General features: G+C 37.3%; 4 protein-coding genes across 4 annotated transcripts in view; 1 reads left to right on the forward strand and 3 right to left on the reverse strand.

The window, feature by feature from the left end:
- The window catches only part of clcn6 (chloride channel 6), a 31,519-nt gene extending 24,380 nt beyond the window's left edge, over positions 1 to 7,139 (forward strand). The window contains exons 20-23 of the mRNA XM_062427902.1: positions 1,941 to 2,097; positions 3,519 to 3,626; positions 3,742 to 3,867; positions 4,092 to 7,139. Coding sequence (XP_062283886.1) covers positions 1,941 to 2,097; positions 3,519 to 3,626; positions 3,742 to 3,867; positions 4,092 to 4,172 — 472 coding nt within the window. The 3' untranslated portion in view covers positions 4,173 to 7,139. The remainder of the gene's footprint in view (positions 1 to 1,940; positions 2,098 to 3,518; positions 3,627 to 3,741; positions 3,868 to 4,091) is intronic.
- A 6,629-nt stretch (positions 7,140 to 13,768) lies between these two features.
- nppa (natriuretic peptide A) lies at positions 13,769 to 15,462 on the reverse strand. The gene is made up of 2 exons (XM_062426522.1): positions 15,352 to 15,462; positions 13,769 to 14,122 (listed from the first exon to the last, which is right to left on the reverse strand). Exons 1-2 carry the CDS (start codon positions 15,460 to 15,462, stop codon positions 13,769 to 13,771), a joined length of 465 nt encoding a protein of 154 aa, XP_062282506.1.
- Positions 15,463 to 17,889: 2,427 nt separating this feature from the next.
- On the reverse strand, positions 17,890 to 19,431 carry nppb (natriuretic peptide B). Its single transcript, XM_062426523.1, has 3 exons — positions 19,318 to 19,431; positions 18,483 to 18,768; positions 17,890 to 17,900 (listed from the first exon to the last, which is right to left on the reverse strand). Exons 1-3 carry the CDS (start codon positions 19,429 to 19,431, stop codon positions 17,890 to 17,892), a joined length of 411 nt encoding a protein of 136 aa, XP_062282507.1.
- Positions 19,432 to 22,373: 2,942 nt separating this feature from the next.
- nppal (natriuretic peptide A-like) lies at positions 22,374 to 23,017 on the reverse strand. Its single transcript, XM_062427921.1, has 2 exons — positions 22,934 to 23,017; positions 22,374 to 22,682 (listed from the first exon to the last, which is right to left on the reverse strand). Exons 1-2 carry the CDS (start codon positions 23,015 to 23,017, stop codon positions 22,374 to 22,376), a joined length of 393 nt encoding a protein of 130 aa, XP_062283905.1.
- Positions 23,018 to 24,545: the final 1,528 nt, after the last annotated feature.

Here is a 24,545-nt window from a genome sequence, read left to right on the forward strand (position 1 = left end):
CCCTGGGGGACGCCACAAGAAATATCCAGACATGCGGAGCAACTGTCACCCAACTTCACAAACTGTTGCCTGTTACTTAAGTAACTCTCGACCCAATTAAGAACTACCCCCCTGATACCATAACGTTCCAGTTTTTTTTATTAATATGTCATGATTTACTGTGTCAAATGCTTTCTTAAGACCAATGAATAACCCAACTGCATGTTTTTTATAGTCTATAGAGTTTGTGATATCTTCAATTAAGTCTATTAATGCCAGTGATGTTGAATCCGTATTGGCTGTCAGTGAGGAGTTGGTTTTTTTCTATGAGTTTGTCCAGTCGATTGTTGAAAAGTTTTTCAAGAATTTTAGAGAACTGTGGAAGTAAAGAAACGGGTCTGTAGTTTGTGGTGTTTGCTGCCAGTTTTGTATAGTGGTATGACTTTTGCAGTTTTCATTTCATTAGGGAATGTGCCTGTTTGGAATGATAAGTTACAGATGTATGTTAATGGTTTAGAAATCCCCTCAATTCCCTTTTTTATTCTACTCATATCTATATCATTGCAATCCACAGACTTTTTGGTCTTGCAGTTCATGACAATATTAGTAATTTCCCTTTCATCTACTGCTTGGAGGAACATGGATTTTTATTTATTAACTTATCTGGATTTAATTCAGCTGTCCCATTATCAGGGATTTTTTCTGCCAGATCAGGTCCAACATTTACAAAGAATTTATTAAATCTATTTGCCACAACATCCATATTATATTCTTCTTGATCCTTCACAATAAAATACTCTGGGAAATTAATTTGTTTAGATTCATTTTTTATAATATTGTTCAGTATGCTCCACATTCCTTTAATGTTATTTTTATTATTGTCCAATATTTTCCTGTAGTAATCTTTCTTGCTATTCCTTATAACATTAGTTAGCTTATTTTTGTATTTTTTATATTTATTCTCTGATTCTTTAGTTTTCTGTCGTAAACAGTCTCTGTACCAGGAACTTCCTTAGTGGAAACGCGGCTTAAGTAACACACCAGTTCAGACAAACAACTTCCAGTCATGACTCAACAAAGCATTCATATTAAACACCTAGAGAGTTGGGTTCACTTCTAACTGCTATGGTGGAGTCACACTGACATTAAAAGGGGACTTTTTGCAAGTCAAGAAGGGACACAGTAAAGTGTATCCTTGTGAAACAGGCAGTCCTAGAGGATCAGTGACATAGTGGCTAATCACAGGGCTAGTGGTTTACACTTTTCAGATTTTTATTTGTAAAAAATCTTGAACACAACGTATCATTTTCCTTCTACTTCACAATTATGCGCCACTTTGTGTTAATCTATCACATAAAATACCAATAAAATACATTTAAGTTTGTGGTTGTAACAAACAAAATGTGGGTAAAGTTCAAGGGCTATGAATATTTTTGCAAGGCACTGTAAATAAACCAGTCTTTAATAGAAAAGCATTTTACCAGCATGACACCCCCCAAATAGACTGCATCTTATTTACCGGTTTTTATGATATATAGCGCCTTTCTAATCTTCCCACCACTCAAAGTGCTTTTACACTACATGTCACATTCACTCATTCACACACATTCATACACTGATGGAAGTGGCTACCACACAGGGTACCAACCTGCTCATCAGGATTAACATCGGGAGCAATTTGAGTTCAGTATCTTGCCCAAGGACACTTTGACATGTGGACTGTAGGAGCCTGGAATTGAAGTGTCGATAGTCCGATCTGTGGATGACCTCTCCACCTCTTGGGCCACAGCCGCCCCAATTCTTAGTGCTTCTTAATGCTCAGTGAAATGACACTGGATGCTGTTCTCAATACAGTCTAACACTATGCATATACTATGTCATCCTAGTTTAATGTGGTTGTGCTCCTCATATATTTCTGTCAGTTTTTAGTCATTTATTTATGCTATTTATATTTGTTGCAGGCATGCTCCCTACCCCAACCTGTATCCAGATCAGTCTCCCAGTGAGGAGTGGACCATGGAGGAGCGCTTCAGACCACTCACCTTCCACGGCCTTATCCTGCGCTCTCAGCTGGTCAACCTGCTCATCAGAGGAGTTTGTTATGCTGAGAACCAATCGGTCAGTCACTCCCTCCCCACCATTGTAGTTTATTGATCCATAGGACAGATTAAATTGAATGAATCTTCTTGGGTTTTTACTCATGAAGCTTTTATACATGTAGCAATTTCAAAGTACAAAGGAGTCACTGAAGGACTGAGGTTGGGCTTGATTGTCTGATGCGCTTAACAAAAGAATTCACTGAGATTTCGAAAATTAGTTTAACTTTTTATTAACGAAAAAAAAGATGATCAACTCATGATAAAGTGCATAAACTCATAATCAAAGTAATCACAGTGAAAAAAGCAACACAAATATGGCAAATGAGAAATGAACAGGTGAATATATTAACTTAATATCCCCGCCCATATGCATGTGACTCGGTATCCCCCTACTCAATATGACCACATTATATCATAACCAAAACAAACAACACCCCAATATACACCTTCACCTTATTACTTATTAATAGAAAAACACTGTGTAATTCATTCATGGCTCCTACAATACAAGTAAGATAACAAGTGTAGTTTTCATCACTTTGAGTTCTTCACCTGCTTCATTGTTTCTCCTGTGTGCAGCACACAGCGAGGGCTCAGCCCTGCCCCCAGTGAGAGGGTGGAGACAGCAGTATTTAAATGAGGGTTTTGTGTCTTTATGGAGAGTTTGGACGAGCAGAAAGCTGCAAGAACAAAATGAAATGTGATCAGGTTCTAGTGGAAGAGGTTAACTAATATATTGAGTTATAGCAAAAAAAAGTATTACCAGAAAAAGTATTAGTATTAGTGACAAAGTCAATGCTGTTAGTAAAACCAAAGATATTAACATGTATTCTGTCATTATGCTTCCATTTCCTCCTCACCACTGTAACAGAAGTCATCAGTGTGCAGCCGGTTAATACCTGCCCTTCAAATGTAATATATAGACACAGTTACCATCAGCAGAATTCAGGTTTGGTAAATCACAATACGTGTGTTAAATAACATATTTACATTTTCTCCTCCCTGTATTTTGCACACTGGGGTAAAAACGTCTCATATTACATTCATTATGGTAAACTACTAAATGGACAGTATGTATTATCTTGCACAGTTGAAAGACACAAACCTCAGTGTGCTGTGTTAGTAGATCAGCTTGCACATTTTTTTGCGGGTGATGACAAGTTTGCACACGTTTCTACACACACACACCTTTAGTTAATCAGGCTCTAAGCACAATAAAAACTTTGTGAGTAAAAAGCCCAGGAGAGTCATTTATCAAAGTAATCCGCGCAGAAGTTATACAGACTCCAATGGTGAAAAATACTGCTGTGAAAATAAACGATAGAGCAGAATATGAAACGGACATTTTCCTCTCGTCACATTATGTATCATCATATCACACAGCCCTACAAACATGCAGAGATCCTATATCATTTAATGTCTCCTTATGCTTTGCAACAGAGTGCCACTCAACCCAGATTGTCCTATGCAGAGATGACTGAAGATTATCCACGTTACCCTGACATCCATGACTTGGACCTCACCTTGCTCAACCCCCGCATGATAGTGGTATAACCCATTCAGTCATATACTTACAACATTACTGTACATAGTGGAACAGCTATTTTAAATTCAGAAATGTTCTTGATATCAAAAAAAAATGTGATGTTTGGTTTGTTTCCAGGATGTTACTCCTTACATGAACCCGTGTCCCTACACAGTGTCACCCAACACCCGCATCTCCCAGGTGTTTAACTTGTTCAGGACTATGGGCCTGCGACACCTACCAGTGGTCAACGCTGTTGGAGAAGTAAGCAGTCATCTGAATTACTGATTCTATTCTAAAATGATCAATGCTTGGCTTCCACCAGGTTCTGCCAGTGGGGGCTTAAAAGCCTATAAACAGTTTATTTAGCATTTTTATTCCCAGTGCAAACCAGGGAAAACGCAAAATAAGACCTTTATTATTATGTTTCAGTGTAGTGCACAGTTGCTTCTGTTGTGTCTGACCAAACTCTTGTTCATTACTTGCAGATTGTTGGAATAATCACAAGACATAATTTAACCCACGAATTCCTTGTGGCCAAACTGCGACAGCACTACATCACCATTTGATTCCATCTCCTGCCCTCGTTCAGACCTGAACTCTGTTCTGCCTGATCCTGATCCTGATCCTGATCCTGATCCTGAGCCTTTTCCTCTGCCCATTCCTAATAGAAAATAGGCATTCCCAAACAATACAATGTATGCACAACCATATATTCTCTGTGGTACATTTGGGAAAACAGTTCTCCAGAAAGGGAAATCTCTCAGTTGTATTTCACTGGAGTGTCAAATGTCAGTGTTAAGGAACTGTCAGCCTCTGATGATCCACTGACTGCAATGGTTGTCTGGACTGTGGACACATAATGTGTTAAAAGGACCTAAACTACCAGGGTTGTCTGTATAAATAACGTTGAAAAAAGTTTTTTTCTAAATTTGATATGGATCCATATCGGATAATTCATGAATACTTTGACAGAAATCAAACTGTGAGCAACACGGCTGATGGGTTGCTTTAACACAAGAAAGCATTATGATTTTATAGTATTAAGCCAAAGCAGACTTGTCTGGTCCTTCAGGAAACATTCAAAAATATCTTAAAAGTTGGAAATATCTACAAAAGTTAGAAAATGTTTGTTAAGAAAGTCTTTAAGTCTCAGAAAGTGTCTGTCTCATATACGAGTTGGCATCGGCCTGTCTTTGCAAGCAGCAAAGTTTCAGAATTGACTAATGAATGTCACACTGAAGCAACATCAATAACTGTAACTGGACATTATGAGTATTATTGTAACTTGTTAGAACACCATTTCAACCACACTTTGTTGACAAATCAGAGCTATGTAGGCAGTATTCAGAACGGAGAAGTATTCATCCTACATAGCTATCTACCTAGCTACAGTCATGAAAAATATCGACACATTGGCAATATACAGAAATAAATTCATCTTCAAGGGAAACATTGCTAATTTTCAACCAGCCTTTTATTTTTACAATATGAGTAGTATAAACAAATGACCAGTGGTTAACTTCCCTCCATATTGCCTGCACCCAGAGCTCCCTACTCATTTGCTGGAATTTGGAGATCTGGCTTAGACTACAAACTACGTTTCTGCATTTTCTGTAGTGGTGCCTTTAAGGACTGTCAAAGGCGGGTCTCCCAAAACACTTAACGTCTGTGATTGTTAAAAGCAGACACACAGAATATCATACTGCTGAATACTTAGAAATATCACCATATTTGGAAGAAAACTAGTTTCATTATATGAGGCTGAATATTGCCCTGTGAAAACAGATAATGATGTGGAGGAGTAAGCTACCACTACTGGAACTATGTTAGAGCGGCAGGTGAAATACAGGCACTGCAGCAGGATAGTTTTGCAGCAGACTGAAAACTCTGCACCAGAATATTATATCGGACCTAAAATCTGAATACAGAAAAGCGAATAGCTATTGTTGTAGGAGCGATAACTTAAGTCAGGCTGCATCCAGCTTGAGCTTAATCCAGGGACCTGCTCCTGGCCTTCAACAATAGATAAAGGAAACAGTGTTTGGTTGCAGTTTTTCATCCCTTCATCAATTCCAACATCCCAATACAAGCTCAAATGCAGAGGTGGGAAGTAACAAAGTATTTGTACTTCATTACTGTACTTAAGTAGATTCTTAAGTAGAAATCATTTTTCCTTTAAATCAACATATTTCTTCAATCATTATGAGTAACATCAGCTGCCTCTAGCAGAAGCCACTGCAGTATAGTGTGTATGGATTATACATCAGTTCAAATTTGTTTCAAACTTGATTTGTGTGATAAAGTGACAGCTTCAGTGACTTGTTGATAGTGTTGCTCACAGTTTGATTTGGTTAGACTTGGTGTAGATTCTGGGTACGAAAAGCTTCCAAAGTGAACAATCACTTTTAAAGGTTTCCTTACTACATTCACGACAACATATTTTAACCTTTTGATTATGCTTTATCATGTTTGTCACTGTAGCACTTTTTTTGTTTTGTTTGTTTGTTGTTGTGGTTTTTAAAAAAAAGCATTTTCTGATTATTTGAATTGACTGTGTGTAACTGGAAGATAGGCACTAAAAACAGGTCAGCATCCATTCACAACCTGCCTCTAAAATACACCTCACTAACTCTTGGAGGAGTTTGTTGGTTCAAACCACTTCAGCAGTCTGTAAATACTTCAGAATTGTTTTGCACTTATGATGTTAATTTATGTTTTCACTATCATTCAGTCAATTCAGTGTTAGAATTGATCAGGACCAAGGGGACTTGGGTTATGTTGGTTGTGTTATTAAGTAGGGATTTGAAAGGCAACAGCAAATATCTTAATTTCAGTAAAAATCAATGTTATTGTTCTGCTATTCATTTTTCAGCAAAATTGTATGTTTCTGGTCAATAGTACAATTACATCATTTCATTTTCATTCCTAAAACAAAATGAGCAAAGGGAAGTAAAAGGAAGTAGAATTGTACTTTTTGGAGTCCACTGTATATCAGAGTAATGAATTATGAGCAACCATGATGGCACATATATGTACATCAAACATTCCTTATTGTATGTTGCTTCTGCTTTATGTTTTATTTAAGAGATTATTTTTTTATACAATTTTATTTTTATGATTTGCTGCCTGTACTGAGATAGTTTGTCATTTCTAAATGGAGCAGGGCCCTCCTGGATAATATGATTGTTTATTGTGTAGGCATTGCTCACTTCTTATTTTAAGAGAATTCTTTTATGTTATCTATTGTAATACTACACATGGTATAGTAGGTGTCATGCAGAGATGAATAGAAGCAGTAGGTAGTACGTCCTACTGTGAACAACACCTGAGGGACTGTTTGCCAAAGACTTTGCTTAACATCTTTTGTCATATATGCAGGTTTAAACAGCACCTCTCTGCTTGTTTAGTCATTTATAGTTTCTACCAAGGTAGATAACTGGCACAAGACAACAAAGCTGCAGCCATGGAACAAAAAAGCAGAGAGACCTATGTCTTGTGCCTTTATAATTGTTCAAATAAAGGTCATTCTGTTATGTCAATCATGCAAATATCGTGTATCATTTTTCTGTGAGGCTGTGTTTGAGCACATTGGTATCATTTTGTGCTACTGAATGTCAGCAAGCTATCATACAATGATCCACATACTGATCATTTGCAGGAAATGTTCATCATATTTACTGTTTTAGCCTAGCATGCATGTTATTAGCAGTAACTAACTACGTAAACCAGTTAAGTTTTACACAAATTTGAGAAGAAAGAAAACAAATCATCAAATGACAAATCTAACAGAAATTACAAAAGAATTAGACAAAAACACAAAGCATCACCAAATAATGATGACTTGTATAAGGAACCTGCTTTACTCAAGTTAAACAACTTTTCCAATGAAAAGCTTAAGTTTGCTTTGTATCAGCTGAGAAGCAAAAATGATGAAATGGGCGAGACAACTGGGGAATTACTTTCTAAGAGACTTCAGAGAGAAAAGTGTTCCAGAATCATTCAGGCCATAAAATCCAATGCTACTATTATTAGAGACACAAAAGGCATCAATGAACAATTTAAAGAATTCTATGAAGATTTGTATAAAAGTGAGACCTCCACAACAGAACACGATTTAGATACTTTAAAGAAATTGATCTGCCAGTACTACAAGTCCAAAAAGAAAAATGAGATGACGACATTACAAAGGCTGAAATGATAAAAGCCATCCAGTCCTTGCCAAGTAATAAAGCTCCAGGTGGAGATGGATTCACATCAAACTTTTGAGACATTTGCTGAACCTCTGGCAAGTCAACTTTTAGAAGTATAAACTGAAGCAAAGCACTATAATGAACTTCCTATAAATATGAATACCTCAATAATAACTCTTTTACATAAGTTAGATAAAGATCCATTTGAATGTGGAAGTTACAGACCGATTCAGTTCATTATTGTCGATCAAAAAATCCTTGGGAAAATAATTGCAGTCAGATTAAAAGGAATATTTCCCTGCCTTGTACATAAGGACCAAGTGGGTTTTGTCCAAAATAGATTAATTGGTGATAATATATAAAATAAGTGAATGCACACCTTCCATTACGCCAAGACCTTATTCAATCCTGCAGTTGCTGTTTCATTAGATGTTGAAAAGGCTTTTGACCGAATCGAATGTTTATTTTAGTTTGAACGTTGAAAGAGTTCGGTCTAGGTCAAGACATTATTAAATATATTGCTGTTCTTTATAGTAATCCAATAGCCAAAGTCTCTACAAATGGTATTTTATCAGAAGGATTTCCTTCATACAGAGGCACCCGGCAAGGTTTCCCCTTATCCCCTTTACTTTTTATTTTATCCTTAGAAATTCCCATTAAAGACATCTCTATAAAACTCTTTATGTATGCGGATGATATTTTATTAACGTTACAAAATCCAGTTGCATCAATCGGCTATACTCTAGAGCAGTGGTTCTCAAATGGGGGTACTAGTACCCCTGGGAGTACTTGAAGGCCCTCCAGGGGGTACATGAGATTTTTAAATATATATATAAAAAAATAGCATCAATTCAAATATACTTTAAAAAGAAATGTTTATTTATCAACAAATGAGTTCATGAATTCAGTTTGAAAGCATATCTTTATTATAATCCTAAAAGAGGGCACTTTAAGTTGATCATTATTTTAAAGTGCACAAATCTTTATTTATAATTAAGTTAGTTATTTCTTTTTTAACAAGTCTTTGGTCATTTTTATATCTTTTTATTTCCAAAGAGTTCAAGAGAATGCAATGTTTTACACAGTTACAAAGTTGAATAAATCAGACACTGATGACACAGTGTTTTACGTCTTTTTTGCACCGGTTAGGGGGTACATCACTGATAAAAGGTTGAGAACCACTGATCTAGGGTTAATTCAACATTTTAGTCAACTATCAGGATAAAAAATGAATTGTGGTAAATCAGAAGCACTTCCACTCAATAACTCCTGTCATAAAGAATGTCTTGGCAAATTGCCCTTTAAATGGTCTCCAGAAGGTATTAAATACCTGGGTATTATATTAAGCCCTGATTTAGTTTCAATTAACATGACCAATATTCTGACAAAGATTAAAGCTGATTTGAATAGATGGAGGCATATACAACTTTCACTATGGGGTAAAATAGACACAATTAAAATGAATGTTCTTCCCTTACCCTTTGACAAGGTCTATTTTTTGAAAATGTATTCACTTCTATCTTCCTTCATATGGAATGATAAGAAGCCAAGAATTAGCACACAGAAATTATATTTTACTCGAGACCAGGGTGGAATGGGCTTTCCAAACAGAGAAAAATACTACATTGCAATAAATGCAAGAAACCCATTAATGTGGGTTTACAGTAATGCTGAGCCAACAATCTGGGAAGATCTGGAATTAAAGATCATCTCCACAACCAAACCCAAAACGTCTCTTAAGGCATTGTGGTTCAACTCCAAATATTGCCCTGTTGGAAAACCACTGTTAATATCAATGAAAAGTATGGTTACAGACATTCCAAACAGGTGAGTTTAGAGAAAATGTCTAACTCAGTTGACTCCTCCACCTCTAATACTTGGAAGCAGATTATGTCACATGTGTACAATAATATTACGTTTCTCACTAGTATCTCAACTCAACTCATAGTGATATATATTGACTTCTATTTTTACACGTAAAAATGATTGCCTTAATGATTGAGACCACAAGAACCTGTGTATAGTGATACGTGCCACGTGTGTCGTGCGCACGTACGTGCATGCGTACATTCGTACGTGTGCGTGTGTGTATGTATGTACGTGTTTATGTATGTATGTTACTGTAGCATGCAAATTATGTATGTATGTATGTATGTATGTATGTGTAGCTTGTATATAGCTAATAGGTATCTAACTTAGATTGCTAATGAGCAAATCAGCCATCATGTGAACTTCCTTCGTTGTTTAATTGACGACTGTTAAAACTTAAGACAGAACTGTGTATGAAATAATGTCACCCCGAGCAACGAAACATCTATTTAAAAAAAAAAATTTAAAAAAGTTTTGACAAATTTAAATCGGACAGTGAAACTAAAAGAAAAGTTACCTGACACTTTCATGAATGTTCTTTTAAACTGTTGTGATATTTCAGTCTGACTCAAGTTGTGGACTGACGAGTCGACAGACCAAAAGAAATAGTTTTTCACTAGTTTGCATCTCAGAAGTTATTCTTATGTATTGTTTATAACTGACAAACAAAGCATATTCTCTATTATTAAAAGAGAATATACTGACCTATGATTGAGTGCCTCTATCAGACCATATCAAAATCTCATTGGCAACATTTGTTTGCATGTTTATGCTTTACAGAGAATGAACCCTCACATTTTTGGTTCCATTGTTAAAGAAAAGCCAAATCTGAAAATGTGAACCCAACTACACACTGATTTTTGATAAAAAGTCAAGTACTCATTAACAATGTGTTGTATTTTAAAAGCTTGTTATATTATCCATTGTCAAATCTTCATCTGAAAAGTAACTAAAGCTGTCAATGTAGTGGAGTAGAAAGTACAATATTTCCCTCTGAGATGTAGAAAGTAGAAGTATAAAGTTACATTACATATAAACACTACAAGTAACTCAAAATTGTATTTAAGTACAGTACTTGAGTACATGTACTTAGTTACTTTCCACTACTTTTGTCCCTGCGTAGTGCATTAGATGGTGAATTTTACATTTGCAGCTGCAAGCAGTGCCTTAGATTTTAGTCTTATTATGTACAGTACTTCTTAAAATGATATTCCCAGTTATCCTGGGTTTAGCATCAGTCCCATCAATATTTTTGGTTGACACTCATTCTAATGTGATAACTTGCACCTGACAGTTGTATAGTTACAAATGACTAGATGTTCATGCAGGGACATCTACTTCCATACATGCAAGCCTTTCCCTAATTCCCTGTTCAGAGTTTTCCACATTAAGTCTGGCCTGGGAAAATAGCACAGTTAGGAATCAGGTCAGTCTCGGTCCAGAGTGGAAAGAAAACACGCACCTATCCTTATCACCAAGATCAAACTGTTAACACTGGCATCACAGCAGCTCATTGTATGAAAAATGGTCTCCGGTCAGTTTAAGTAGGTCTACCACAGCAGCTGTCTGGTTGGCTGCTGTTGAAACACTTCATTGGTGTGTTACCAGCATTAAATTGATCTTCATGATCTCCATAATCTGACTGGACGGAGCACTGTGATGGTTTCTTTGTCATAATCCACTATGACATCTCCATGTTGTTGGCTGTCAAATGCATTCAGATAACAGTAGTTAATGGGTGAGTCATGGCCATTTTTCCTGCATGAATCACGTTGCTCCCAACAGTCTATTTTTAATTGACAGCGAGTTGGAAGCAATGGGCTTCTATCCATCTCAACACACTTATCCTGGTCAGGTGAGGAGACTATCCCCGTGTGCTTTGGATGAGAGGCGTTTAAAATGTTTATATATGAACAATAAAAATCATGGCAACTTGCATCAAAGTTTAATTTTCTGTAATTTTCTTTTACTTATTTAATTTCTTTTACATTTTACTTTTCCTCCTGGGGATCTCATCTACCAGCACACAATTGGTTTATTCCTTTTCAGGGTGACACCCTGTCCCAGATTCCATCAGATGGGACATGCTGTATAATGGTCTGCTTTTCAAGCACTTCAAAACAGACATCAGCCGATGTACAGAACATGTGATCCCTGTCCCAATATACATGTGATTATAAGTAGATGGTTAAAAAGGTACAATATACCTATAGGTAACAATATAAGCAGAACTGGCCCAACACACACTGATTCAAGGTGATTCATTAATATTGTTTATTATGCCACTGAATTGTTTCCATGCACTGGTTTCAGACTATTGGTGGGAGAGATAATTAGCAGTCTTCCTTTTTAGACAACAGTGAGTATGTACTGTACCCTGTTGATCCAGGATCAAGAAAAAAAGGGACTGAGTTTTTCATATGAAAAAAGATATTTTATTTGTTTTTGGTAGCAATCCACATGCAGTTATGTATTTAATGAATATCCTTTGGGGTTTTAATGGAATGGACACAGCCCATTTGTCACTTCAAACGAAAGAAGGAATACATACACAAGAGATACACACAGCTGAACTGTCAGTAATGCAAAATCATACATATCCATTTGGTTGTGTCTTCAGTTGGAGATAATAAATCCATAATCCAACATCTGTCCCAGGAAACTATCAGGCTAACCTGGTGAAAAACACAATGAAAGATTTAGATTTTCTGTGTAAATGGTAATGTAACAACACTGAGATGTATTTATTCATGTGTATTTCATGTCAACAGCCTTAAGACGTTGCAGTGTTAATTACAGCACACAGTTACAAACAGCATACTACTGTTTTGTCTTATCAGTACTGGGTCAATCAAGACTAAGAGCACTCTTTGCTTCTCTGTGAGGTTTGACGTGTAAGGTAGGGTTGTTACATTGAGCAGTCAAGCCGTGCTGGCAGGGTGTGTGTTTTTACACCTCGTTCTTTGAAATGAAAGCATAGTAAAAAAATAAGTATTACCCCTTGATGACATGTTGTTGGTGTGGTGTTTACAGAAAAATGTAGTAAGAAGCTCTTTTCTGCAGCTTTTCAACCACGATCTCACTGTGACTGTTTCTGTTTAGGATTTCTCTTAGCAGTATTTATAACCTGTTTGGTGACCAGATATCCCTATATCATGTTGTGTGTGACTGTTATTGAAGAATAGCACCACTATTATACATCCATCTCCAAAATGGTTGAAAACTATCAGGAAACAGTCAAATAAGGCAGATATCTAAAAAGTACAGACTGGCAGTCTGGTAGAAGCTGCAAAAGTGCTGAGAGCTGAGTGCACAGAGGGACATTTATACGTTCACAATTCTGTCTTAAAACAACTTGCTGTAATCATTCCTCCTGTTCATACTGACTATTCAAATATCTTTAAATGTGCCTTTAATGTTCAGTGATGGAGCACAACATCCACAGTGTGTCCACACAGTCATTTAAAAGTAGATGATCAGCTTCTATTGAGCTTCATCAGTGTGAGTTAGTCATATCAAGTGATATCTGACACATTTACAGTCTGTTTAGCATCAAATTCCCTCTTAGTGTTTCTCTGTTGAGCTGTGGTGGAAGTATAGTAACATATCTACTTGATTTAGCTTTAATTTGAGTTTAAGATAAACTTTTATATACGTTTTGTTTTTGTTTTTTTTGGACTGTGGATTTAGTCCTCCATCACTTCCATTGTCAGTACATTATGAAGAGATCTTCTAATGGACAGTATGAACAGGAGGAATCATTATAGTAAACATTATGAAGGGATCTTCTAATGGACAGTATGAACAGGAGGAATGATGACAGCAAGAAAAACAGCTTCAATGTTCATTTGGGAACCTGACTTGTTTTAAGACTTTTATGACTAAGACAGTTTTCAGAATATTAAGTACAGTAAGTGGTTTAAACTTAACACCACTTTAAGTAGTATTTTAAACATTTAAATGTATACTGAAGTATATTACATTTTTTAGAATATTTATATTTTAGAAAATATACAGAAGCATAGTTTTTTCTACTTGGGTAAATATAGCCTCACAGAGCTGCTTTCTGTTGTTTCATGACCTTTAGGTTTAGCATCCTTTGTCTAAACTTCATCTGATTTCTTTCTGCCATTCTGACCTCTTCCATTGTTGCAACCCAGACCACTGGCATTTCCTATTCGATCCATCCTTGCTCCAAAGCAGCCAGAGGCCCGTTTCCTGGCAGTCAGCAGCAGGTCCTGCAGGCGGCTCCTCTGGCTCATGGCTCTGCTCTGGCCCTCAGTGACTGGCTGAGATCTGTCTGGTATCAAAGGTTCTTGGTACCCCTCTTGGTCGAGGCTCCATCCTCGGCTGGTCTGACTGCGCTCAGGTTCTTGGTTTGTCCCTGCGTAGTCAGCTTCAGAGGCCTCCTCCTGGGCTGCTTCAACCAGAGTCTCCTCAAATTGCTCCAGTAAAGACTAGTGTGGAGAGGTGAAAAATAAATGATACTGTCCATACAGTCATGACCCAAAATAGTTACAATCTGCCAACATGTTTGAAGGAAACACATGCTGATCAGAAAACATAAGCTCCCTTGTCCTTCTGTAACTAGAGGTAGCCACGACACTGCCTCCAGAGGTTATAGCATTTCTGCTGCCACAATGCACAAAATGATGATATTGTCTTTATATATATGGTGTTTATTATGAATGATGTCTGTAAAACTATATAGCAGGAGTCAGGACATGGTTTAGCTTATTATTAGGGCTGGAAACACATACATCTACCAACACCTCCACCATTTCCCCAAATGTTGAATGATCATTTAAGTTATTTTGTGAAATACTGAATAAGGGTTAGAAAATCAACATCAGTTTGATCTCTTTGCATCTAATAAAATGTCTGGCACTGGACAAGATTTTACTGCCTCTCGGCATACATTCATTATCTTGCAAAATAAATGAACTTTGTGGACTATCTCAATTAAGCAAGCAGCATTATTTTTAACATTTAAGTTTTCAGTTTTCCTAGGGACTATTTCTTTGATAGAAAGTAGAGCTCTGATAAACTCACTATTCACTACCTGCTCATCAGCAAACAACAGACGGACACAGTTAGAGACTAGCTGGTAAACATAGTGGAGCATTTAGCAATTAAAGACACAGATATTTTTCTGAGGAGCTGGTGACCAAACCAGAGCTTAAAAGGACAATGAAAATTAAACTAACATTGAACTAACATTCATCACATTACCAGAAACACAACTCCAAATGAGTGATGATGTAGCTCTGTGCCTGCTGGATGCTTAAATCAGTTACTGTTTGCTAAGATGTTGGCCATATCAACTTTAAATATGATATGTCATTGAAGTTTTTAGAGCTTGTTTGGCTGCCCCCAAGTGGCCAGACGTATGAGTGAATGTTGGTAAAGATTTGTATGACCAGCCCAGTTTAGCATGAGATTAGGACAAAGTAAGATCAATGTGACAATAACCAAGTCCAAGTCTTTCCAGATGCAAATGTTTGGGTTCATAATTTACAGATACAGGTGTGGATGAACACAACAGCCCCACTCATCTTTGACACTGGAATACATTACATTGATAACTTACTTCATCTTTAATTCTTAGTAAACCTGCCCTTCCTCAGTGCAGTCTTCAGACAAGCAGGTGTGATGGGTAGAGCTTTGAGATGTTGCCTTGTCTTACCTTCAATTGGGCCAGGTCAGTGGAAGAAGAGGGTCTTCCCAGTACATGACTGTTAACCAGTGTGTGCTGACACAGAAGGACCAACAGGCCCCACAGGACCGCAGTCCTCATGTTATCCTTCTGCTGCTGCTCGTGACACTAAAGTCAGCACTGCAAGCTTTTATATATGTGCTAAAATACACACACACACACACACACACACACACACACACACACACACACACACACACACACACACACACACACACACACACACGCACGCACACACACACACACACACACACACACACACACACACACACACACACACACACACCATGTAGCAGGCAGGCAGACAGTCAGTGTCAGTGGCTCATCATTTTGTAGATCACTTCAAGTACATTCTGACACCTCTGCATGATAAGGCAGCTGGTCAGATGTATTTTTAAGTGGTGTGTGTGTGTGTGTGTGTGTGTGTGTGTGTGTGTGTGTGTGTGCGTGTGTGCGTGTGTGCGTGTGTGCGTGTGCGCGCGTGTGCGTGTGTGTGCGCGTGTGCACAGTATATGTGCCTGCGTATCATCACACTTACCAGCCAGTGATGGCATGACCTCACGAGCCATCTCGGAGCTCTGAGCTCAGTCGTGGTGTGTATTGACAGGAATGCAGCATTCACCATGCAAATACTCAACACTGTCTACACTCCTGAGCCTGAAAAATACCATAGTAGGTTAAAAACTGGGCTCTGCTACTCCACGATAACAGTAAGGCAATTCCCACAGCATAGGTGAAGGAAACAGACATGTATAGTACTTTCTTAATAGACTGTGGACATTATGAGAGGTGATGAAACTGCTGTTTGTCTTGGTCACTGATATATCCACTCACCTAACAAACTATTCGTTGCCTCTATAACCAAAATGCAATCCAATACAACAGCTTTGCCATAAATTCTACTTTTATGAAGCATCTTCAATTTTTGTTTATATTTTTAGGAAGGTGATATTTCTACTTCATATTTATTAGTTATAAAGGAAAGTGTTCATTTAATGTCACTCTCAACTCTCACTCTAATTATTCAATATATTTTATGAACAGAACAGACATTTTCAGTCTGTTCCTCATCTCTCAGTACTAATCCAAACCAATAACAATTCTGCTTTATTCCTTGTATACAAAGCGTTGTATTTGATGATTCCATTAAAATAGTAATGTTTGTCTATGATGGCTGGGATAGTAACAGGAACAGACAAAATCAGCATATGTAGGAAGGAGTTGTCTGATTTGACTGTATAAACTGGTGCAGTTGAAATAATCTCATGTAAAAAATTGTAAACATTTGGATTATGATTGTAGACTTTGGAAGAAGGGAGAGTGGATAACTAACTAACTAACTGAGAATGTGACACAGTTTAAATGTATAATTATAATCTCACTGCAAACCTTCAAAGTTTCACAGATCAGTTGTGCTGTGCATCTAACAATCCTAAATCTGTTGCTTCTATTAAAATTCAGCTTTAAGAATGTTGTTGGAGATGATTCACACTTGATGAGAAGAGATACAGACATTTATTATATTTCATTTTTCTGTTTTATGACATGACAAAAACAACATACATAAACACCAACAAGGAAGGACATGACACATTACACCCTCTTCTCCCACCACCTCCCTCTCCCATACACATGATGCCCACAAGGATGTACAATCAACAGATAGTAATGAAGCAAGCACTAAGCAACCAACCAGATACACAACAACAGGTCAGAAGCCAAGCTTCATTTGAAATACCAGTGGTTCAACACAAAGACTTTCTCTGAGGCTATGCCACTCATTTACTTTAGGGTACATTCTTTGTATTTTATGTTCTTTATATATTTGAACATGTTTATTCAGACATTGGTTTTATTAATATGTTGTGTTAAACTGTATCCTGTTTGCCAGTGGTACCAGATAGTATCATCAGCATAACATGGGTGTTGCAGTGTTCACATGGAAACTAACATTATTTATGTAAATGACTGGGGACCTATTATTGGTTATTTGTTTTTTTAATTGATTGCACTGGTTTGGTAGACATAAATTCATTATTCTCTCATTTGACTTTATTTCACACTAACACATACCGGCATTTTAAGTGTCACCAATTGACCTAAGCTGTATGTTTTTGTTCTGTGGGAGGAAGCTGAAGTACCTGGAGAGAAACCATGCAGGCCCCACACAGAAGGGCCCCGGCCATCAGGTTTGAACCCAGAACCCCATTGCTGTGAGGCGACACTGCTAACCACTGTACCGCTGTGCAGTGAAGTAAAGTCATCAATGTTGCATTATTGTATACATCTATATAAATGTGTTTAGGGTAACCCAGTTCAGTGATTTGCAGTTGTAAACATTTATTAAAAGTTCAACAGTACATAAAGACATTAAATCCATTTAAATAAATATACTTATAAGCCACAAACAATATTTAATAAATATTAGTAATAAATAGCATTTGAATAAAAATATTGATTTTGGTAGAGACATTGCAGTCCCACAATGTAGATGGTAAGACTTCATCTTCACTTTGGATCTGCAAAAGAACAAGAGAGCAAAAAATCAATTATTAAGACTATTCATATTTTCTCATATGCTCATTTATGATTAAAATGCATGGTATACATTATTGTAGATTATGCAGTATTATCAAAGTGGAAAAAATGATGAATATGGTATGAAAAAACCCAAGATTGGTGTAGTTTCCCAATCTCTTTTGTGTCACTACACAAGCATTTGTTCATTCATTCATTTTCTATACCGCTTATCCTCTGGAGGGGGACCAATCTAATCTGACAATCAGCCACAGGGCTAACATATAGTATATAGACAGACAACAATTCACACTCACATTCTCACCTACAGGTAATTTAGTCACCAATTAACCTAACCTGCATTTTTTTGGTCTGTGGGATGAAGCCAGAGTACCCAGTGAGAAACCACACACACACCACAAAGAAGGGCCCCAGACAAATACCCAACAGCTGAGTTCAATCTTTTTTCTTATTAGCTGTTATGACAGCTTTCAGGTTTCTCATTTACATTCAAGAGTTGTACTAGTTTAAGCTTGAGCTGCAGTAATCCTGTGTATTACTGCAGTGAACTGATTGTAACTTACTGTATTTGCCAACAGTGTTGCACCCCAGAGAGCTCATGGAGCCTATTCTGTCCATCCGACGTCCGAAGCAGCCTGAGGACCTCCTGGAGGAGTCATTGCGGATGCTCTTCAGATTCTTGGCTGAGAGAAACTCCCTGATTGCAGCCTCGTCCAATCCAATTTGGGGCTGCTGTCCATCTACTGCCCCTTCTACGTTTAAGCTGCCAAGACTTTCTCCCTCTGGAGAGGCTCTCTGGTCCACCTCAGTCTGCTCTGAAACCGACTCCTCTAGTATGTGAAGGATCATCTGAAACATCCACATAGACAAGATTTAGTTTAACAAAAAGGGAGACTAAATCTTTCAAATATAATCTTAAATAGTTGGTTTTATTTAATGATTGAATTAAGGACATACAAAGCAACACGTAGCACCTTCGAATGCAACAGAAGAGCTTTTGAAACATTCTTTGTTAGGATAAGTCACCTATGAACATTGTTGGGCAAAATGTCTTTCAGTTTAATGTCATGCTGTTGACTATAAAATTGAAGGATTAATTTCATTATGCTCGCACTTGTTGATCTTTTGAAACACTGATTCTATTTCAAGAAGCACATTTCAGATAACAGAGCTATTTAATGACATATATTCCCAGGGGACAGGAAGTTGCTGTTGATGAAACGATGACAATAGACATCATCATATAGTACATTCTCTTGCTCAGATCAATTCAAATTCAACACTGTAAATGAAATGAAACATTTTGTCTTGGTGCTACAGATTGCTTAAAGCCTTCACAGGGACCCATGATGAGGCTCTGAAATTCCAATTTTCAGAATCACTCATTGGTAGACTTACCTTTAAGGTGTCCATGTCAGTGTCAGTCAGGGCAGTGCTGATAGGGTATGTGCTGAATAGCTGAAGGTTTACAATGAAGAGGAAGCCAAAGACTGGAATGGAAGACAATTGCATGTTTGTCTGTGAATTCCTGCCGTTCGTATCAGATGGATGGATGCTCTTTGGCTTCTTTGCTGTTTGGATGCTGAGCCCACAGCAACACCCTCTGGTCTTTTATACTTTAGCTTGATGCACATAGGTATGCCAGGAATTGGAATCGCATTCCTGACACCTGATTCTGATAACAGGAGCTGTCGGAAACTGCTCCTTTTAAAGTGTTGTCTCTCAAATAATGGGCATTCGTATGACATAGCCGCTTCCATATGCTACTTTGTTTCAGAATCATACTCCACACCCCCCTGAACACGGGATATTATTGTCACTGAGCTACGGGAAGTAGTAGACTAACAGACTGTGTGATGGTGTTACTTAATCGGGGGTGTACATGATTGTGGTAGGAGGAACCAGTTCCAGACTGCCACTTTGCTAAAGGGTCATTCAGCAAGACATGTTGTCCTTATAACTAAAGTAAAGGAACAGCACTTGCCCCTCCCTCATTACCAGCGCTGAGGTGCCCTTGAGCAAGGCCCTTAAACCCAACTGCTCCACTGGAGCTGCTTGGTTGTTGGCAGATCAGACTGTGGTTCTACTGGGCAGCTTCCAGTTATGAATGAGTAACAGTGTTAAAAAGATAGCATTTCTCTGTGAAAATTCCCCTGAATAAATAAAGTTTTTAGTTTAGTTTTTTAGTTCTCCTCTCAGGGTTACCACATGCTTTCATGGTTTACTGAACAAAGATTTGAAAGTTACCTGTATTGTAACAGGGTGGACATTAAGGGTGAGGCTGATGACAAGTAGCAAACCCTTGATAATAGTGTCAACAAAGATGCTACTCATATATAATACATATTGTATGTAATATTGACAACGTTAATAGTTCATTTAAAATATTCCTCTTGCACTCTTGGATGCAATGCACAGTATACAGGATACAACTTAAGAAGTTAACATCTACAAAAATATTCATACATTATATTAATCTATATTATACTTAAAAAAAAAAGATTTGTCTGGATTATCATGTTTGTGACATGATTGCAAACAACACAAACAGTGTGTGTGTGTGTAGATTGTCCACGCTGCGTTGACAGAACCAGTCAAACGTGAGTAGTTTTGGGGTTTTTTTCAAGCCAAGACATAAACAGTGAGAAACAATCACACATCATTTGTGATCTCCAATAACCAGTCGGTATTAGAAGTCGTATTCTGACTAAAAATGAAAAAAAGCTTTACGGACACGTTTACGTGTGTAAAAAGTTTGATACTGCGGTTGTCGTAAGCTCCTGTACAGAATACACAATGTTTTTATACCAATACGGATTGTTGGATTTCTAAATATTACACCAGTTGCAGGTTCCCTTCACCACTTTGAAATATCCCTTCAACGTTTCGCACGTCCCTTTTTGGGGACGTAATGGTTCATAGATATATTATGTGAAATGTTGGTAATTAAAATCTTACCAATAACAAGGAGCATGTAGATGACATTATTTAGACTGACATTAAATTAAACTTGAGCTTAATTGCAAAGAGAGTAATAGCCCTATCCTGGAAAAACACCAGAAGACCAAGAGTAAACAGGTGGTTGTCTGAGCTATCTACCTCTCTATCCTTACACATTAAAACATCAACAACATCATTTTCATCATATCTGGAACCCTTTTGTTTGTTCTGTATTAAGAACAGACTTGTCACATGCAATGGAAGACCCTGGAAACGTGTAAACAATGGCCCTCTGTGGTACTCAATATGGCAGAAGTGTCTTTTCTTTTTTCTTCTTCTTTTTTCCTATACAATGGACTGAAATGGACTATAACTAATTTGATCCCCAACCAAGAATTGGAATAATTTGGATGGTGGAGTGGGAGTGGGGTTGACATCTTTGTTATGTTGTGAAAACAATCAAAATAATGTTGGTAAAACATTTTTAACTTGAGCAGTTGTCTATTATGTTAAAGTTGAATTATCCATGAATGTTTATGAAAAAAAGAATTCAGCCACAGACTCAGCTATATGCAAAATTAGTTTAATACAATACAATCTATTACAAGGCAACTCTACTTTATCCAACAAGAAAATAATAAATTAATTCATTTATACTTGTACAATAATTTATTAACAGCTCACACATGAAAAAGGAAATCACAGTTCTGAATGAGAAGGAGGACTGAAACAACTTCCTTTGTCAGTGTCAGTCATAGTTTTGTGAATGTCAGATGAGCTTATGGTCACACTGATGTGCAGATGGGAAAACTCCACGTCATCCACGCCTGTTGGCAGAACAAAAACATATTAGTACACCAGTTTAAAACGAACTAAAGTGATGAAAGTAAAGTGCAGCTGCTGCTCTGGTGCCCTTAAGCAATGAACCACTAGAACCTTGAGTTGCTGCAGTGCATAGTGGATATCTTTTGAATATGTAATCATTACAAAACAGAAGCAGGTGCTATAAACTTAATTTTCTCTGCATAAATAAAAATACATTTGCTTAAATTCGTCTCCCTATAGCATCATTTTTTTTCTCAGTTGGGTACATCCATTGTTTATTCTCAACATTTTGTAAAATAGCCTTCTTGCATAACTAATTGATGGGGATATTTGTGTAAAGGCTACTGTTACTATAAATATTCATTGTATGATGATTTCTTGATTGCTCTGAATGCCAGCGTTATGTCCATAAACGTGCTCCAATACATTTGCCACTCGTTTACTACATCATATTTTATTTGCATTTTATTTATTTCATTCTGTAATAATAAACCATTTCTCAACGCTACTGTATAAACATCTGTAAATCCTTGATTGAAACTGAATTGACAGCACATCTGCTTCTCCGTGAACAGTAATGTATACCACTCGATATATAACCTAACTCAAATATTCTGTTTTGCGAATTTTTAAAATAATACAGTCGGGGTATTTAAATATTATTTTCCTCCAGCTCACTGATCCTACCTTCAGCATCCCAGCCCGCTGAAGGAGCCGATCCTATCTAACCGGACACCGAAGCAGCTCCTCAGCCCGCCTTTCTTATACCGGCTCCACGAGCGCTTGGAGGTTCTCATGAGGTCTTTGAAGAGACGCGTAAGGACGGTTTGCTTCGCCGCCAGCGCAGAGTTGCTGGGGTCGGAGGAGTCCCAAGGCTGCTCATCTGGAGCTCCGAACACTGTCTTATCTGGGTTTCCATCTTTCCCCTGCACCTCTATCTCTTCCGAAGAGTAGTATGGCGCGACGTTAATCTCCTCTTCTAGAAGCTGCTTCAAACTCTGAGGGGAAAAAAAAGAACGCTGTTAAATGATTCAGCTTGTAAACTGTAGGTTACCCAACTGCACTGGTAGGCCAACAGAACCTGGATGTAAAAAGTTGTATCTCGTTTAGCAAACAGTCGCTGAAAAACTCACTATTCACTGGGCGATCGGAGCATAATGCCTTTCAAATATTACATTTTCATCGTAATGGCACGTCAGTCAATTATTGAGAATAATTGTGTACCAATTAAAAGCGCAGGTGAGCTTACCTGTAGGTCAGAAACGGGTTTGGCTCCAATGAAATGAAGCATAAAGAGCAGAGATAAACAATGAACGGAGATATTTAGGCTCATCTTCTTTTACGTTTTTTTTTTCTTCTTTTTGCTGTTAGGACCGGCTGGCGACGCTGCTCTGATCTCCTGCTCGGCTGGCTCAGGTGCAGCCTTTATACACGACCTGATTCCGTCACGAAGCCTGGGAAAATTAACGTAGTGTGACAAATGCTTATACACGTGGGAGTACAGAATAACCTGACTGTTGAAAATGGGGACTGGAATCATTTGTAACCACTGACTCTGAGCTTTGTATTTTGAATGTGTACTGTGTTTAGTTTTTTTGGCTGTTATTGTATTTTTAATATCTTTTAATATTGACCTAATAAAGGGACTGCAGGTGAATATTAGCCATAGTCTAACGCTGTACATGAGCCTAATAAACAAATCACTACTTCCACTGTCTTTCACAAAATAACATAACAACATACCAATACAGAAATCAAGACAAAGTCACTTTGATTAGCACATATTAATACTATCAAAGAAATATAGCTACCACACAGTGGTGGAATTTATTTAGTACAACTTTGAGGTATAACAAAAGATGATGATTGATTGTTGACAGATTAAACTACTCTACAGTATACAAAACAGTTACAGTTAGCTCCACCTGCATTGGCTAAAACATACAAATATTGTGCACATGATGCATTATTAATAATAATCCTGTAATATAATACATAATAACATAACTTTATATAACTCAAACATAATAAGTATTTTTACTTACTTATGTTATGCTATGCCATACTATGATATTTAAAGTACATTATGTGTATTGATAATATTTATACTTTTACTTGAGATGCAGGACTTCTGAATGCAGGACTTTGGCTTGTAAGAAATCATTTTAACAATGTGTTATTGGAGAATCTTAAGACTTCCTCCACCACTGGTACCAATTTCATTAATACATTTAAGCCTAACAATTGTAAATTCATTTCAAGCATTGTCTGTCATTAGAGTAATCCACTCTTTGATTTACTAAGCCATTGTATTTTTCTAGTGATGTAAGGTAACTCTTGCAGCTATATTGGTAATCACCATGAAAGACAATTGATAATGACATTACACACATGATAATTCTATTTCTGTTTCCAATCGGACAGGTTTATGTGATAATGGGATCAAGAGATCTAAATGCACAACTAAAATCTTTTAGTGCACAGCTCTTCCAACATAAATGATTCTTAGCTGGAGCCAGGGCCGGCCCAAGCCTCCATGGGGCCCTAAGCAAAATTTGATTTTGTGGCCCTCTATTACTGCCAATAATAATGATTATTGATCATTCACACACCTACTATAAACATATTCTACTTATTCTACTCTGTCATTACAAATACACTTTTAAAACTAAATGTGATAACTTTTTGTTGTAGTTAGATTGTAATCCACAGTGATTAATGCCATGGAAGCAGACACCAGATTTGCAAATTTACAAAAAAATCTTTCAATTAATATTTGGCAAAGTCAGCATCTCGTCCTACTGGCCACACAGAGAATCAATACATAAAACCTCAAAGAGCAGCCCGGCATATTTTACCCA

The sequence above is a fragment of the Scomber scombrus genome, chromosome 10 (genome assembly GCF_963691925.1).
Source record: "Scomber scombrus chromosome 10, fScoSco1.1, whole genome shotgun sequence".
Taxonomy (NCBI): Eukaryota; Metazoa; Chordata; class Actinopteri; order Scombriformes; family Scombridae; genus Scomber; species Scomber scombrus.

What these genes read in the sequence shown, in the direction of transcription:
- nppa (XM_062426522.1), bottom strand. Translation starts at nt 15,462, where the DNA reads ATGAGGACTGCGGTCCTGTGGGGCCTGTTGGTCCTTCTGTGTCAGCAC. An exon ending in CTGACCTGGCCCAATTGAAG is followed by an intron (nt 14,123 to 15,351) that starts GTAAGACAAGGC and finishes TCTCCACACTAG; the next exon opens with TCTTTACTGGAGCAATTTGA.
- nppb (XM_062426523.1), bottom strand. Translation starts at nt 19,431, where the DNA reads ATGCAATTGTCTTCCATTCCAGTCTTTGGCTTCCTCTTCATTGTAAAC. An exon ending in CTGACATGGACACCTTAAAG is followed by an intron (nt 18,769 to 19,317) that starts GTAAGTCTACCA and finishes TGGATGTTTCAG; the next exon opens with ATGATCCTTCACATACTAGA.
- nppal (XM_062427921.1), bottom strand. Translation starts at nt 23,017, where the DNA reads ATGAGCCTAAATATCTCCGTTCATTGTTTATCTCTGCTCTTTATGCTT. An exon ending in AACCCGTTTCTGACCTACAG is followed by an intron (nt 22,683 to 22,933) that starts GTAAGCTCACCT and finishes TTTTCCCCTCAG; the next exon opens with AGTTTGAAGCAGCTTCTAGA.